The sequence below is a fragment of the Setaria italica genome, chromosome VII (assembly GCF_000263155.2).
Source record: "Setaria italica strain Yugu1 chromosome VII, Setaria_italica_v2.0, whole genome shotgun sequence".
NCBI lineage: Eukaryota > Viridiplantae > Streptophyta > Magnoliopsida > Poales > Poaceae > Setaria > Setaria italica.
This window is the reverse complement of record NC_028456.1, coordinates 31,040,048-31,052,108: the sequence shown is the minus strand read 5'-3', so window position 1 is coordinate 31,052,108 and position 12,061 is coordinate 31,040,048. Positions and strand designations below refer to the sequence as shown.

The 12,061-nt window shown below is 43.7% G+C and overlaps 2 protein-coding genes across 3 annotated transcripts; one reads left to right on the top strand and one right to left on the bottom strand.

Annotated features, from left to right (window-relative positions):
* The first annotated feature begins 1,608 nt into the window (after window positions 1–1,608).
* On the top strand, window positions 1,609–4,874 carry LOC101777518 (heterogeneous nuclear ribonucleoprotein U-like protein 1). Its single transcript, XM_004976907.3, has 8 exons — window positions 1,609–1,809; window positions 1,910–2,673; window positions 2,758–2,946; window positions 3,063–3,171; window positions 3,276–3,334; window positions 3,427–3,537; window positions 3,654–4,293; window positions 4,606–4,874. Exons 1-8 carry the CDS (start codon window positions 1,686–1,688, stop codon window positions 4,707–4,709), a joined length of 2,100 nt encoding a protein of 699 aa, XP_004976964.1. The 5' UTR covers window positions 1,609–1,685; the 3' UTR covers window positions 4,710–4,874.
* A 205-nt stretch (window positions 4,875–5,079) lies between these two features.
* On the bottom strand, window positions 5,080–11,924 carry LOC101776820 (double-strand break repair protein MRE11). Of its 2 annotated transcripts, XM_004976905.3 has the most exons (23): window positions 11,765–11,924; window positions 11,418–11,498; window positions 11,036–11,177; window positions 10,784–10,941; window positions 10,475–10,565; window positions 10,249–10,368; window positions 9,000–9,068; window positions 8,772–8,863; window positions 8,557–8,659; window positions 8,361–8,468; window positions 8,217–8,279; window positions 8,083–8,154; window positions 7,863–7,940; window positions 7,718–7,780; window positions 7,569–7,632; window positions 7,367–7,449; window positions 6,836–6,949; window positions 6,660–6,737; window positions 6,506–6,574; window positions 6,181–6,416; window positions 5,834–5,915; window positions 5,545–5,721; window positions 5,080–5,413 (listed from the first exon to the last, which is right to left on the bottom strand). In XM_004976905.3, the coding sequence occupies exons 2-23, from the start codon at window positions 11,438–11,440 to the stop codon at window positions 5,378–5,380; spliced, it is 2,121 nt and encodes a 706-aa protein (XP_004976962.1). In that variant the 5' UTR covers window positions 11,441–11,498; window positions 11,765–11,924; the 3' UTR covers window positions 5,080–5,377. The 2 variants fall into 2 exon arrangements, with proteins under 2 accessions (XP_004976962.1, XP_004976963.1); XM_004976906.3 differs by lacking the exon at window positions 8,217–8,279.
* Window positions 11,925–12,061: the final 137 nt, after the last annotated feature.

Below are 12,061 nucleotides of genomic sequence, written 5' to 3'. Positions count from 1 at the left end.
GCGGCTTTCCCAGCGGTTGCACTGGGACTCCCCGCAGTGGCGGCGCGTCACATTGCCGTCACCCTTTGCTGGAAGCTGAAGCTAATCCCAGTGGAAGAGGCATCACAGGCATAGCATAGTGGGGGAGTATGCCTAGTGGTGGAGGAGCTCCCCCATGATGTGCAGCAGATCTCGCATGATCATAGTGATGTATGCCACCACCCACCAGTGCGGATTCGCTCGCATGCTCAGCAAATAGTCCTCAACTAGAGGCAGCGCTAGCTGATGTCGTCTTCGTCAGCAACACTTGTCGCCACCTGCCAGAAGGGCTGCCACTTCGGCCTCACCAAGAAGCTCCAAGCTGCATCACCAGGAGGATAATCCACAACTGGAAACCATATGCGTAGGATGACGAGGAAAAATCCACTGGAGCACATCGTTGTTGATCTGCACGAATATTTTTAAGTCACGAGAATTAATGATAAGAGAGGTAAATTAATGATAAGAGGGATCTTCTTGCTCCACTTATTTTGTAATATGATTGATGAGCTTATCGTGGATCACTTGGATACTGTGGTACTTTTTGGGGGCACACGTCATGGTCACTCAGGTGTAGTGCTTTTCTCTTCTACAATTTGTGTTCATCTTAGTACAATGCTCTCTCTCAGATACCTAACAATAATCATGGTTTTTTTTGTTACGAAGGATTTTAGTCCAACTGATGGACAATCAAATTTTACTTATATTTTAAAATTTTCAGCCGCAAGATAGTAGTTCGACTACTATGCATTTACTATCTGAATCTGAAAATTAATTTGTAGGTAGAACATTTGGTCATCATTGACTATATTATGAGGAGCAAATTGCAGAAAGATACTTGCATTGTCTGATTGCTTATGTTTCTTGGAGCAACTAGATCATGATGTCAGGCTGTCATGATGTATACACTCAGGTATGAATTGTTGAGTATATTATAATCAAGGACTGAGTATTTATTTTAGCCTTGTAGTTTTTTCTTTTTATAGGCTGAAAGTTTTGTAGGCAATCTCTTATGTTCATAATAACTTGCATATTCATCAAAACTAAGAGATGAGTTGCATTAGTACAAAAGTTTTAATGCATGTTTAAACTAGATGTAGAACATGTTACATGTGTATAAAAATTGAGATTCCACATTTCAAATGGGCCATGTAGAATTTAAAGAAGTTATCCGCTTATTATTATCAGAGATGTATACAAATATTATGAAACATCTTAAATCAGATTAGGAAGTGAAGCAAGCGAAGATGACAATTTAGAAGCCGCTAAGAAACGTAACAACGCATGAGCATTTGCTAGTTACTCCATACAGTTATATCATCTTCGTTCTAAAAACAGGCACAAACAAAAAATAATGTCTACTATAGGTCGGTAAGAGAACTCCAAAGAAAACAACGAAGAAAAAAAAATCAAACTGCACCGACCAAGGGGATAAGGCCGGCCCAACTGTGACTCGGATCCTAATAAACAGGCCCGTATCGCAGCCCAACGCTATATCACGGCCGCCTCCGTACCGACTCGATAGTCGATTCACGACCGCTACCGACGAGATGGGTAGGACCGCAGGAGTCGTCGAGTCGAACTCGAACCTAAACCTGCAGCGATTAGCGTGCGATTCCATCCCTCCCCTCGTAAACCCGACAAGCGACAGCCCCGGCCCTAACGGAATGGCGTCGCCGGACGACGAGGCCGCGCAGCCACCGCCGAAGCGGCCCCGGCGCGACCCCGAAGCGGAGGAGGACGCCGCGCAGCCGCCGCGCGTGGCGCTCAACCCGGCGGACTGCGATCTCGGTACGCACACACTTGGCACCCTCCGTCTTCCTCTGCACCTCTCACTAGTCGCGTTAATCGCGTCTCTGACCGTGTTGTCGCCGCGGCGGCGTTCGTCCAGACTTCGATGTCGGCGGGGGCGGTCTCCAGGGCAGCGCGCTGCACGAGGGCGGGTTCGCCTACTGCTGGTCCGGCGCGCGCGCGACGGTGGGCACAAGGGGTGGCGGGAGGTACTGCTTCGGGTGCAGAATCGTCGCCGAGCAGCCCGTGGAGATGGACCTCACGGCCCCCGAGGAGCGCCACCTCTGCCGCATTGGGGTCTCGAGGGGCGACGATCCCATCGGGGCGCTCGGGGAGTCCGACCACAGCTTCGGGTTCGGGGGCACGGGGAAGTTATCCCACCAGCGGAGGTTCAGCAACTACGGCGTCAGGTTCGGGGTCGGGGACACCATCGTCTGCGCGGTGGACCTCGATTCGAAGCCCATGGCGTCGATCGGGTTCGCGAGGAACGGCGAGTGGCTTGGTATCGCGAAGCATTTCGATGCCGGTGAGAAGGGGCTTGGTTTGGTTGACGCGGCTGTGAGGCCGATGCAATGGGAATCCGCGCTCTTTCCCCATGTCCTGCTGAAGAATGTTGTCGTGGAGATGCAATTCAGCAGGGAGGACGGGCTGGAGCCAGTTGATGGTTATGAGCCCTGGGCCTCGGCTTTTGCTGATGGGAATGCAGTATTTGGGCCTTTGTTTGAACAGAGTGAATGTGAGGTCATGATGATGGTTGGTCTCCCGGCTTCAGGCAAGTCGACATGGGCAGAGAAGTGGGTCAAGGAGCATCCAGAGAAACGTTTTATCCTTCTGGGGACCAACCTTGCAATGGAGCAAATGAAGGTTGGTTTTCTTTCTCGTGGCAACAGTATGGTGTTCTTTTAATTGTGCTGCCTCTTCAGTTTATCACAACCTTGATCATCGCAGGTGCCAGGATTGTTGCGCAAGAATAACTATGGTGAGCGTTTCGATCGATTGATGGAGTGTGCTACATGGATTTTCAACAAATTGCTGACCAGGGCTGCAAACACCCCTCGCAACTTCATCCTCGATCAAACAAATGTCTACAAGAATGCCCGTATTCGCAAGCTGAGGCCATTTGCCAACTACCGCAAGGTAAGCTGCAAAAGAGAGAGAAATGACACATTTTTATATGGTGGTTGGATTAGCAAAATCTTAGCACTGGATTGACTCATAAGATGTGTAATGCCACATACTCTTGCATGTAACAGACTGCTGTGGTCGTGTTCCCATCACCAAGTGAACTGAAATCTAGGGCAGCAAAGCGATTCAATGAGATGGGAAAGGAAGTGCCAGCTGAAGCTGTTAACGAAATGACAGGTACCTGGACATATGCACATTTTTATTTTACTCTTTGTCCAGCTTCATTTATTTAGTGTCTCTACATCCATCACTTACCAGTTACCATACATTCCCTTTTTCAGCCAATTTTGTCTTGCCACTCTCAAAGGACATGCCTGATTCAAAGGAGCCTTTTGACGAGGTAGTATATACTCAAATTTTGGTATTAGTAAACTGCATTTTCTGACTACTCCCAAATGCTTACTTGTTCACTGTGCTTTAAACATTTTTCAGGTAATCTTTACAGAGCTTTCTAGGGATGAGGCCCAGAGAAACCTAGATGAGATGCAACGAGTGCTGCCAAGAACCGGGACCCCAAGCTATGGAAATTCCAGTAACAAAAATGTATGGCACCTTTATTGTTATTTGAAATAATTCCTTTTATGTTTTGTGCCATCATCGATAAGATCAGTGTGACGCAAAGCAACACAGCAGTGTTCTGATGTTCTGTGTGCTTACAGGCTAGCTCAACATATGTGGTGACTGCGGCTCCAGTTGATCCTAAAGCAAGGCCATCCATGGCAAGCTTTCACCCACCAATAGGCAATTCATATGGAAGTTATAGTGGCACCGTACCTGGAAGTGCTGCTACTTTCAGCACAGGTCTGCATACTGCAGGCAACACAATGCAGCAACAGGCACCTTCTAGCGTTCAGAGGTTTCAGAGTCCAACAGGAAACCAACATGAAACCCATTCAGGCTATCCAAGTGCTCTGAACCAATATCAGATGCCCTCAAGCTATCCGAGTAACCCAAACCAACTCCATGGAAGCTACCAAAGTACCCCATTTCCTGGATATGGACAAAGTACATATGGATCCCATGGGAACCCAAGCCCATACAATCCTATTCCTTATAACCCTGAGATGTACCAATGTGTTCAGGCTCCCATGACAAGTAGGAACCTCTACCAGGCTGGGTCAGCCGAAGCCTACGGGGCCCCTGGCTATGCAGCTGCAAATCTGATTGGGAGGCCACATCAGGTGCCACCACCAACTCTTCCAGCATACAGTTCACAACCAGTTGCTCAGTGGGTGCCAAATCAAGGTAGTTCTTCCTCATGGAGTTCTGACAGTTACAGACCCTATGGACAACAAACTGGTAGGTGATCGTCTATTCATCTTGCAGTCTTGTTAGTCCAGTTCATAATCTACCTAAATTTATATACTTGATATATTTCTAGGTTCATCACTCATGCTTGAAAACCATTGACTTTTTTAAACTAACACTTAACATTCCATTAGCACATTAGCAGTCATCTTCATAGGGTCATCTGTTTTAGCTTACTTCTTGTCATATGGTTGTCTGAATTTAACATTCATTGATTCACCCTGATCTGATCGTGCTTTTTCCGTACTATGCTGTCAAACATAGAACCAATGTTCTAATGCATGTTTCTTCAACTAATGGCAGATGCACACTACCCGCCGTATGCTGCTCCAGCAACACCTCCCACTCCCTGGCTTCCTCACAGTTCTGCTCCAAACCACATGAATCAATGGCCGAGTCGGAACTAGCTTGATGGCACATATTGCTTGTTTTGTCACGAGATGCACAAATCACAGGGATATGTCTGATCTCATCCTTTTTCAGGTTCTAGGGAACCTTTTTGCTGCCATCATGTACATAGTTACACATTTAAAATTTTGCAGCTCGTTGGATTATCTTGTTGAGGTTTTTCATTTTTGCGGATGCTCGATCCTTTTGCGTTATCCCACTGAAATCTAACCGGCGAAATAAATTCAATTTATTTTGTCGCGAATGCTTCTCAAGCATAGTATTTCGGTGCCTTTTGCGCAAGTTATGACTACCATGTAGTAAAATCGTGAACTTGCACAAGAAGATGCACCCTCGTAGACCTTGTTTAGATACTAGTAAATCGAGAACTTTGCACAAGAAGATGCACCCTCTTAACATCGATGGATTCATGAATACATGCAGGTGAACTTTGACGAACACCCTCATCGACGGTCAAAATTCATGTTACATGCATGACAGGTACAATCCAACGGTTGTGATTTAGTATCTACACAAGCATGTATATAATCCGTTGCACTCGAGCGTGTACAAGGTACAGTCGTTCTCAGTTCACCGGCAGAACAAACCGTCGTCGGTGTTGATGCAAGGTAGCCGGCTCTTCTAAGACAAATCCCTAGCCTCTACTCTCAAGGGAACTTCCTAAAGATCATCTCCTCCTGACAGCCCCATAGTTCCTGGGGGCCTGCCAAACACAAAAAAAAAAAAAATCAGCTCATTTCACGCAATATGCTTGCTTTTAAATGTACCAAATTTTGCATGACAACGGAGATAGCTACAATATGCTAACTGAGAACACTGAGGTGATTCACTGACCCGAGGAGGAGCTTTCTTGGGTGGCTCATCTTCTGAATCATCATCATCTTTGCTCATCATACTTTGGATGGAAGCAATATCTGTTTTTCTCCCCCTCTTAGCAGTAGAACCTCTGCCTCTGCCTCTACCTCTAGGAGCTGCTCTTTTACGCCCAACTTGCTGCGCACTCTCTTCTTCCTGTGAGCATTTGGGAATAAAAACAGATGATGAGATCATTTGGAAGGAAAACAAGGCAGTCCAAATCATTTTCATGCACCGGCACCAGCAAAAATTAAGTAAATAGACATACTGAATTTTCAACAACTTCATTTGCATCTGCTTCCTCCTCTGAGGATGATGCCACCTCCTCACTGCGGATAACAGTACTTGACCTGCAAATGGTGGTCAGTAAATCAGCATTGAAGTTGCTTTTTCCAAAATAAGTGCATTCTAGCTTTGCTGCGGCCTGAAAATCAGGGCAGTGAAGCTTTCAATAACATTGATTTTAAGTCCATTTAAATGCAAAATTAGGCTTGGCATAGCTATTTTATTTGGCCATGGATGAATAACTACATTTCTCCATGGTAACACAAAATTCTATTGAACTTCAGAGGTTCAAAGCTGGAAAGAAAGATGATAACAGTTAGAATCAACAACCTCGACTGACTGAAACTAAGAGTGGTCTGCTTCATTGAGCTAGTGCCTCTTCCCCTGCCCCTTTTGGAAGCACCACGTTTAGCAACATCAGTAGTATCTTTGGAAGGTCTAGTAAATCCAGATGATTTTCTTCCAACTTCAGTTGATCTTGCACCAAGAAGCATCTCCCTGGTGTCTTCATCATCACTGAAGGAGTTCAGGCTGCTTTGGGCTGCAACAGATTTTCCTCCAGTATCCTAGATGAATATCACAAGCATTATAAGCTTTCTAGGAATAAAAATATTAATGCAGCAAAAAAGGGATTTAAGGCTAAGATAATAATCACCAAATTTTGAGAGCTTGATAGGAACCGTGCACCATCCTTGGAGCGAAGGGACCTTTCCTTTACACGGTCCTAGATTTTAGAATTGGACTCGTTAACCTTTTTGAGCCAGAGCATTCTTGCATAACTATAGTACAACTGTAGAATGCTTAAATACCTGCATACACTCGCTAATTTTGACAATTATATCTTCTTCCTCGATTTTAGATTTATCTGCTTCAGAACTCAATTTATTCTGCATTTTTTTAAATCAAGATTTAGAGATTAGATGCATGATTCTTCTTTGGTATCCTGAACTAAAAGCTAACATTTCACAATCCTTGGGAATTATACCCTGGTTTCTTCAAGATTTCGCTGCAAACATGAATAGAATGCCATCTTGTCATCCTTGTTCACAAAATCATGCAATGCAATGTCCAAGTCGTCCACAGGAAGAATCTCCATTTTCTGAAAACAAAGAGGATATGTGTGCCGTTGTAAAACTTTACATTTTAAGTACATATAACACAAAAATCAGGATGTCTACAAATGGATACCAGGAAAATAAAATACTCTTCATGAACAGCCATGTAGTTTCGTCAAAATATTGACTGGGAATTTATTCATGCCTACCCATGCAGCTTCTAGCGCTAGCCAGAAGCATTTTTCTGGGCATTAAATTACTATTCCAAATGAAAGCAAATTCATATGCTGAACTAACAGAGAACATTTCAGAATCTAATTTGTGCATAAGGCATTATCGAGAAGATTAGATGTTTGCTTTTAGTTCGCACGATTAGAGGGGACCAGTAAGCATAAAATTGATGCAACATTATGTTCCGTCCTCAAAGACAGCCAAAAAAGTATATGCAGTATTAAGAGTACCAAGTTGCTCTCTGCAACCAAAGCTTCAATAGTTTGTTGGTTTAGTTCCTCAGGACGAAGTTTCTCGGAATCGTCAATATGGTCTACAAGATAGACATAATTAAAAGATACATCATTAAGAAAATAAACAAGCGATTTGTAGCCTTTTTTCTCAATAAATAGATATCAGATGCACTGTTTCTCTCAAAATATAAAGAAATACCTCCTGTAGCCTGACGCTTCTTTGCTGATTTAGAGAAAATGAGAATATCTTGAGGGTTTGCCACCTTACAAATTCATCAAATAAGTTCAGTCAAGTAAGATTGAGACAGAACAAACACTTCAGTAGTACCAAATTAGTGCTTTATGTACCTTGCCTACGTATTTCTGACCAAAACGTTGTGGGTTTATTGTTGAAAACCCAGAGTAATCTACCTGCAGAACAATATGAGCATTGTCATGTTTTTTCTTTCTTGATCACTTTGAACCCACTTATGTGATGCATTTTATTTATTACCTTGATTCTAACTAACGGAAGTTTGGGCTCTGATCTGCTGGCTGTTGGTTGGCTACTCTTCTCAATCAGATTTCTCACCTGAAGCAGTTGAATAATACGGAACCCAGGAAAAATCACTTACATTTAACAAAAAAAAATGGGCAGACTCAACTGTTCTTTATTATAATGTTTCTTAAGAAACATGAGAAGATCTAAAAACAGAATGGATACGAGCACTCACAGTTTTATCTAAATGTTCAAGCACAGAGGCCTGATCATTGGGGTCAACATCTGCTTCATCTTTTAACACAACCTACAAATATAAATTCTGAGATTCATTAACTACATAAGAAGCATAAAATACAAGAGACATACCTCAGCATATTCAAAAGGTCTGACAGATTTCAAAGGTATTTTCGTTGGCCTATACTGATTTCCCTATTACAAAACATATAAAGGAATGAAAAACTACAGAAGCACATAGAACATGAATAAGGGAGTTCTGATTTGAAAGAAGACCTTGATTTCTAACAAAAGGACATGCTTTGGTTTTGCTTCACCATCAATCAGGGAGGTCGCAACTGATGAGCCTGGTTGAGTGATGTGGAAACCCATCCCAGGGACCTCCTGTAAATGGTTTATTAGAAGAAAAGTGCATAGTTAGTTTTTACCCTTAAAACCATTAGAATGTAAAAAACGAAATTCTAGCTGTTACCTGAGGATCAACAAGACATTCATGCTCATGGCCCCACACAACAAAGTCCAGAAAACGTGGTAAGAAATGCTCGTTGATGGCACTTTTAGGGTTTGTCTTTATCCTATATGAGTTCAGGTGTAAATATGGTTTTTAGTAAACAGGATGAAGGACCAAATGAACAAAATATTTTGCTTTGTTGTTCTAACTTCTAAGTTCTAACATGCTATGCATACCTGTTCTGATGAAGAACTAATATATTGAACCAGTCAGACACTGACTCTCCATCTTGAGTTCCAGGACGCATCCACTGTACTGAATGAGGCGTCTGAAGTATTCAAATACAAAACATGATCCAATAATAAGAAAAAGGTTCCATGTAAATGTTTGAAATATCAAAAAACTTTTCTTGTTCAACTGACAAGAAGCTATTTCAAATTCATAAAAGATTGATTGAAAGGTACCTGAAACATTCTATTCAGTCGTTCATCTCTAATATTGCCAAGACCATACAGCGCAACAGAAGTCATGCCCTGAAATAATAGGAAAGCAATGAATTTAGCATATTATTCATTCTCGTCCTTGGGCTGGTCTTCATATCCAGGTACCCCAAAAGGCTCAAGCCTTATTTAACATGGCAGTGGTCTCGGTTGTTGGAAACGGGGAAACAATCCTATTCTGGAAAGACAGATGATTGGAAGGGAAAACTCTGGCTGAAATTGCTCCTAATCTGTTTCAGACTATTCCTAAGAGAGTTGTCAAAACTAGAACAGTGGCACAGGCCCTCCCCAACAGGCGCTGGGTTTCAGATATTAGAGGAGGCCTCTGAGTGGAGGTCCTGATGGAGTACAAGCTACTTTGGGATCAGTTGGATGGTGTCCATCTAAATCAGGATACCCCGGATCAACACCTCTGGAAGCTGACCCAATCTGGAATCTACACCAGCAAGTCTGCATATGAAGCCCTTTTCGTTGGCTCAATAAAGTTTATACCATGGAAAAGAATCTGGAAAAGTTGGGCTCCCTTACACTGCAAGTTCTTTGTTTGGCTGGCTATTAAACAGCGGTTATGGACTGCTGACCGGCTGGCCAGGAGGGGCCTGCAGCACCCCCAGGCATGCCTGTTCTGTGACCAAGCGCAGGAAACAGCCCCCCACCTGCTGTTATCTTGTGTTTTTACCAGACAAATTTGGACTTTGGTCTTCTCACATCTCAATCTGGTAGTTGATGTGCCGGTAAACTCCTCTAGCTTCTCAGCGTGGTGGGGCAAAGTCATTAGAGCTGCTCCAAATCAGTGGCAAAAGGGATTAAATTCGCTCATCATTTTGGTGGCTTGGGAGATTTGGAAACATAGAAATTCTTGTGTGTTTGAAGGTGTTCTCCCTAACTCCCAGGTGCTCCTGCAGGCCATAACAAATGAAAGCACCCTGTGGTGCTTGGCTGGAGCTTCTAAGCTCTAAGAGCTGCTTGCTAGGTCGCTTGTAGCACCATCTTAGGCTTGGTGCTCTCTGGTCAGGTCTTTCCTTGTTTTGGGTGTGTAGTGTTTTGTGAGTGTTGGGGTGTGTTTGGTACTTAGTCTGGGGGCTCTCCCCCTCTCTATGTACTTTCTTTTCTATCTTAATGAAATGACATGCAGCTCTCCTGCGTAGTTCGAGAAAATTTTTTTAGCATATTATTAAACATAAGTTATTCCCTGGAGCTGACGTAGTGCTACCTTTTTTAGGAGTACAGGATAAACTGCTATTTGTCCGACACCAGAGCCACCAAGATCCATCTTTCCAAAATAATTTACAAGATTGCAAGCCGAAAGAATATCGATGGCAGAGAGATTATCCTACAACAAGAAGCACAGATGTATGAAAGAAAGCTGACATCCCATCAGACACATAATTTCAGTATAAATACGCAATGTTTGGAGAGTAAGAAAACAGTGCCCATACCACTCCAGCAGGGTCATCGTGATTTCCATGGATAGTGAACACAGGCAGGCCAACATTGAAGTTTGGGTCTTCATAATTTACTTGACCAAATCTGAGAATACAACAGAGAATTTCTTGTAGCAAAATGAGAAAAGCACATATACATATCTATACATCTTTCTGGAAGCCCTCATAAATGATATATCAGACAAATGAATCTCAGGAAAAGTGAACAAATTCTCCATAAGAGTTTCTAGGGTGTAGTTTGTCTTGAATTTACACATAGCGACTACAAAAGTATTGATCAAGCAATAGGGTTCAATGGCGAACCTGTTTGGGAAGTTGACTGTCTGGTCACTGACAACCTGGAACTTCACTGGTTGATCATTAAGGCAGTAGCGCCGCAGAATCTCAATAGTTTTTACCAGGGTTGAACGTGACGGTTTGTTCTCATGGAATAGATCACCGCCAAGAAGTATAAAATCTACCTGCAATTCAGTCTCATATAAAACGTAAACAATGAATTAGCTCACCATATCTGGGAAAACAAGTGATGGTAACAGAAATGTCATTCCTACAAACCTTATTTTGATCTGCCAGTGAGCAAATCTCCTCAAATGCTTGGAAGGAATCGAACCTACGTATCTCATCTTTCTCCATATAGCCTAGATGGCAGTCAGTCGCTACAAGTATTCGAAGCGTGTTGATATCACCTCCCCCTTCCCTGCAGCATCATTGGACACTTGGCATAATAAGAACCCAGCATCACACAACAGGCAGCACTTAAGTCATAGTACTATATGACAACTATGCAGATTGCTTCATTGCAATCATTTAGTTCATTTCACAAAATAAGTACTTGGAACAACCCAACAAGCCATGCAGCGGTATAGTCATCCAAAGAACCAGAACACAAGTTCCATGAATTGCACCTATTATTCACCTAATGAGCAAGAGAACTCACATCGCTTGTGCTGGTTCAGACATTGGACTTAACCTCAACTAGTTGACCAGATCAATCCCTTGCTGCAAAATCGCGATGTCACTGCAAAACCAACGATTGCACGAGTTACATTACATTACATTACATAATAAATTAATAATACAGCAAAAAGGACAGCGAGAGCATCAAGGAGGCGTGCAGGCATTTCGTCGTACAGGTGCCGCGCGCAAGAACAGTGACCCCCGTCCAACACTAACAAATTCAAAGCCACTCTGCACGCAGGCGGCTGCGCGCTCCCCAACTAAGGAAGCCCCCGCGAAACGCGGAAACGCGAGGTTATCGGACGAGGAAGACGGTGAAGATACTACCTGTACGTCCAGCCGCCAGTCGCAGCCGCCCGGGCGAGTAGACCGCAGCGCTCAGTCCTGGCGGGAAGTCCAAGCCCGTCTCCTACCTCCGTCCTCGGTTCCGTCGTCCCGTGCGGAGACAACGGAGACGGAGGGCAGACGAAAAGCATGGACACAGAAATACGCTTTCGAGTAACGAAAACGGATGTAGGACCCTAAAACGAAAGGCCCACATATGTGAGGCGCTATGGATTGGGCCGCATGCCGCGAGTTTACCTAGGCCGTGGGCTCCTACTTACCCCATCCTGTATGTGGCCC

Coding starts and splice junctions, on each gene's coding strand:
- LOC101776820 (XM_004976905.3), bottom strand. CDS start 11,440: ATGTCTGAACCAGCACAAGCGAT. Junction 11,178..11,417: donor TCTGAACCAGCACAAGCGAT/GTGAGTTCTCTT, acceptor ATGATGCTGCAG/GGAAGGGGGAGGTGATATCA. Junction 8,280..8,360: donor TCCTTTTGTTAGAAATCAAG/GTCTTCTTTCAA, acceptor GTTTTGTAATAG/GGAAATCAGTATAGGCCAAC.
- LOC101777518 (XM_004976907.3), top strand. CDS start 1,686: ATGGCGTCGCCGGACGACGAGGCCGCGCAGCCACCGCCGAAGCGGCCC. Junction 2,674..2,757: donor TTGCAATGGAGCAAATGAAG/GTTGGTTTTCTT, acceptor TGATCATCGCAG/GTGCCAGGATTGTTGCGCAA. Junction 2,947..3,062: donor CATTTGCCAACTACCGCAAG/GTAAGCTGCAAA, acceptor TGCATGTAACAG/ACTGCTGTGGTCGTGTTCCC.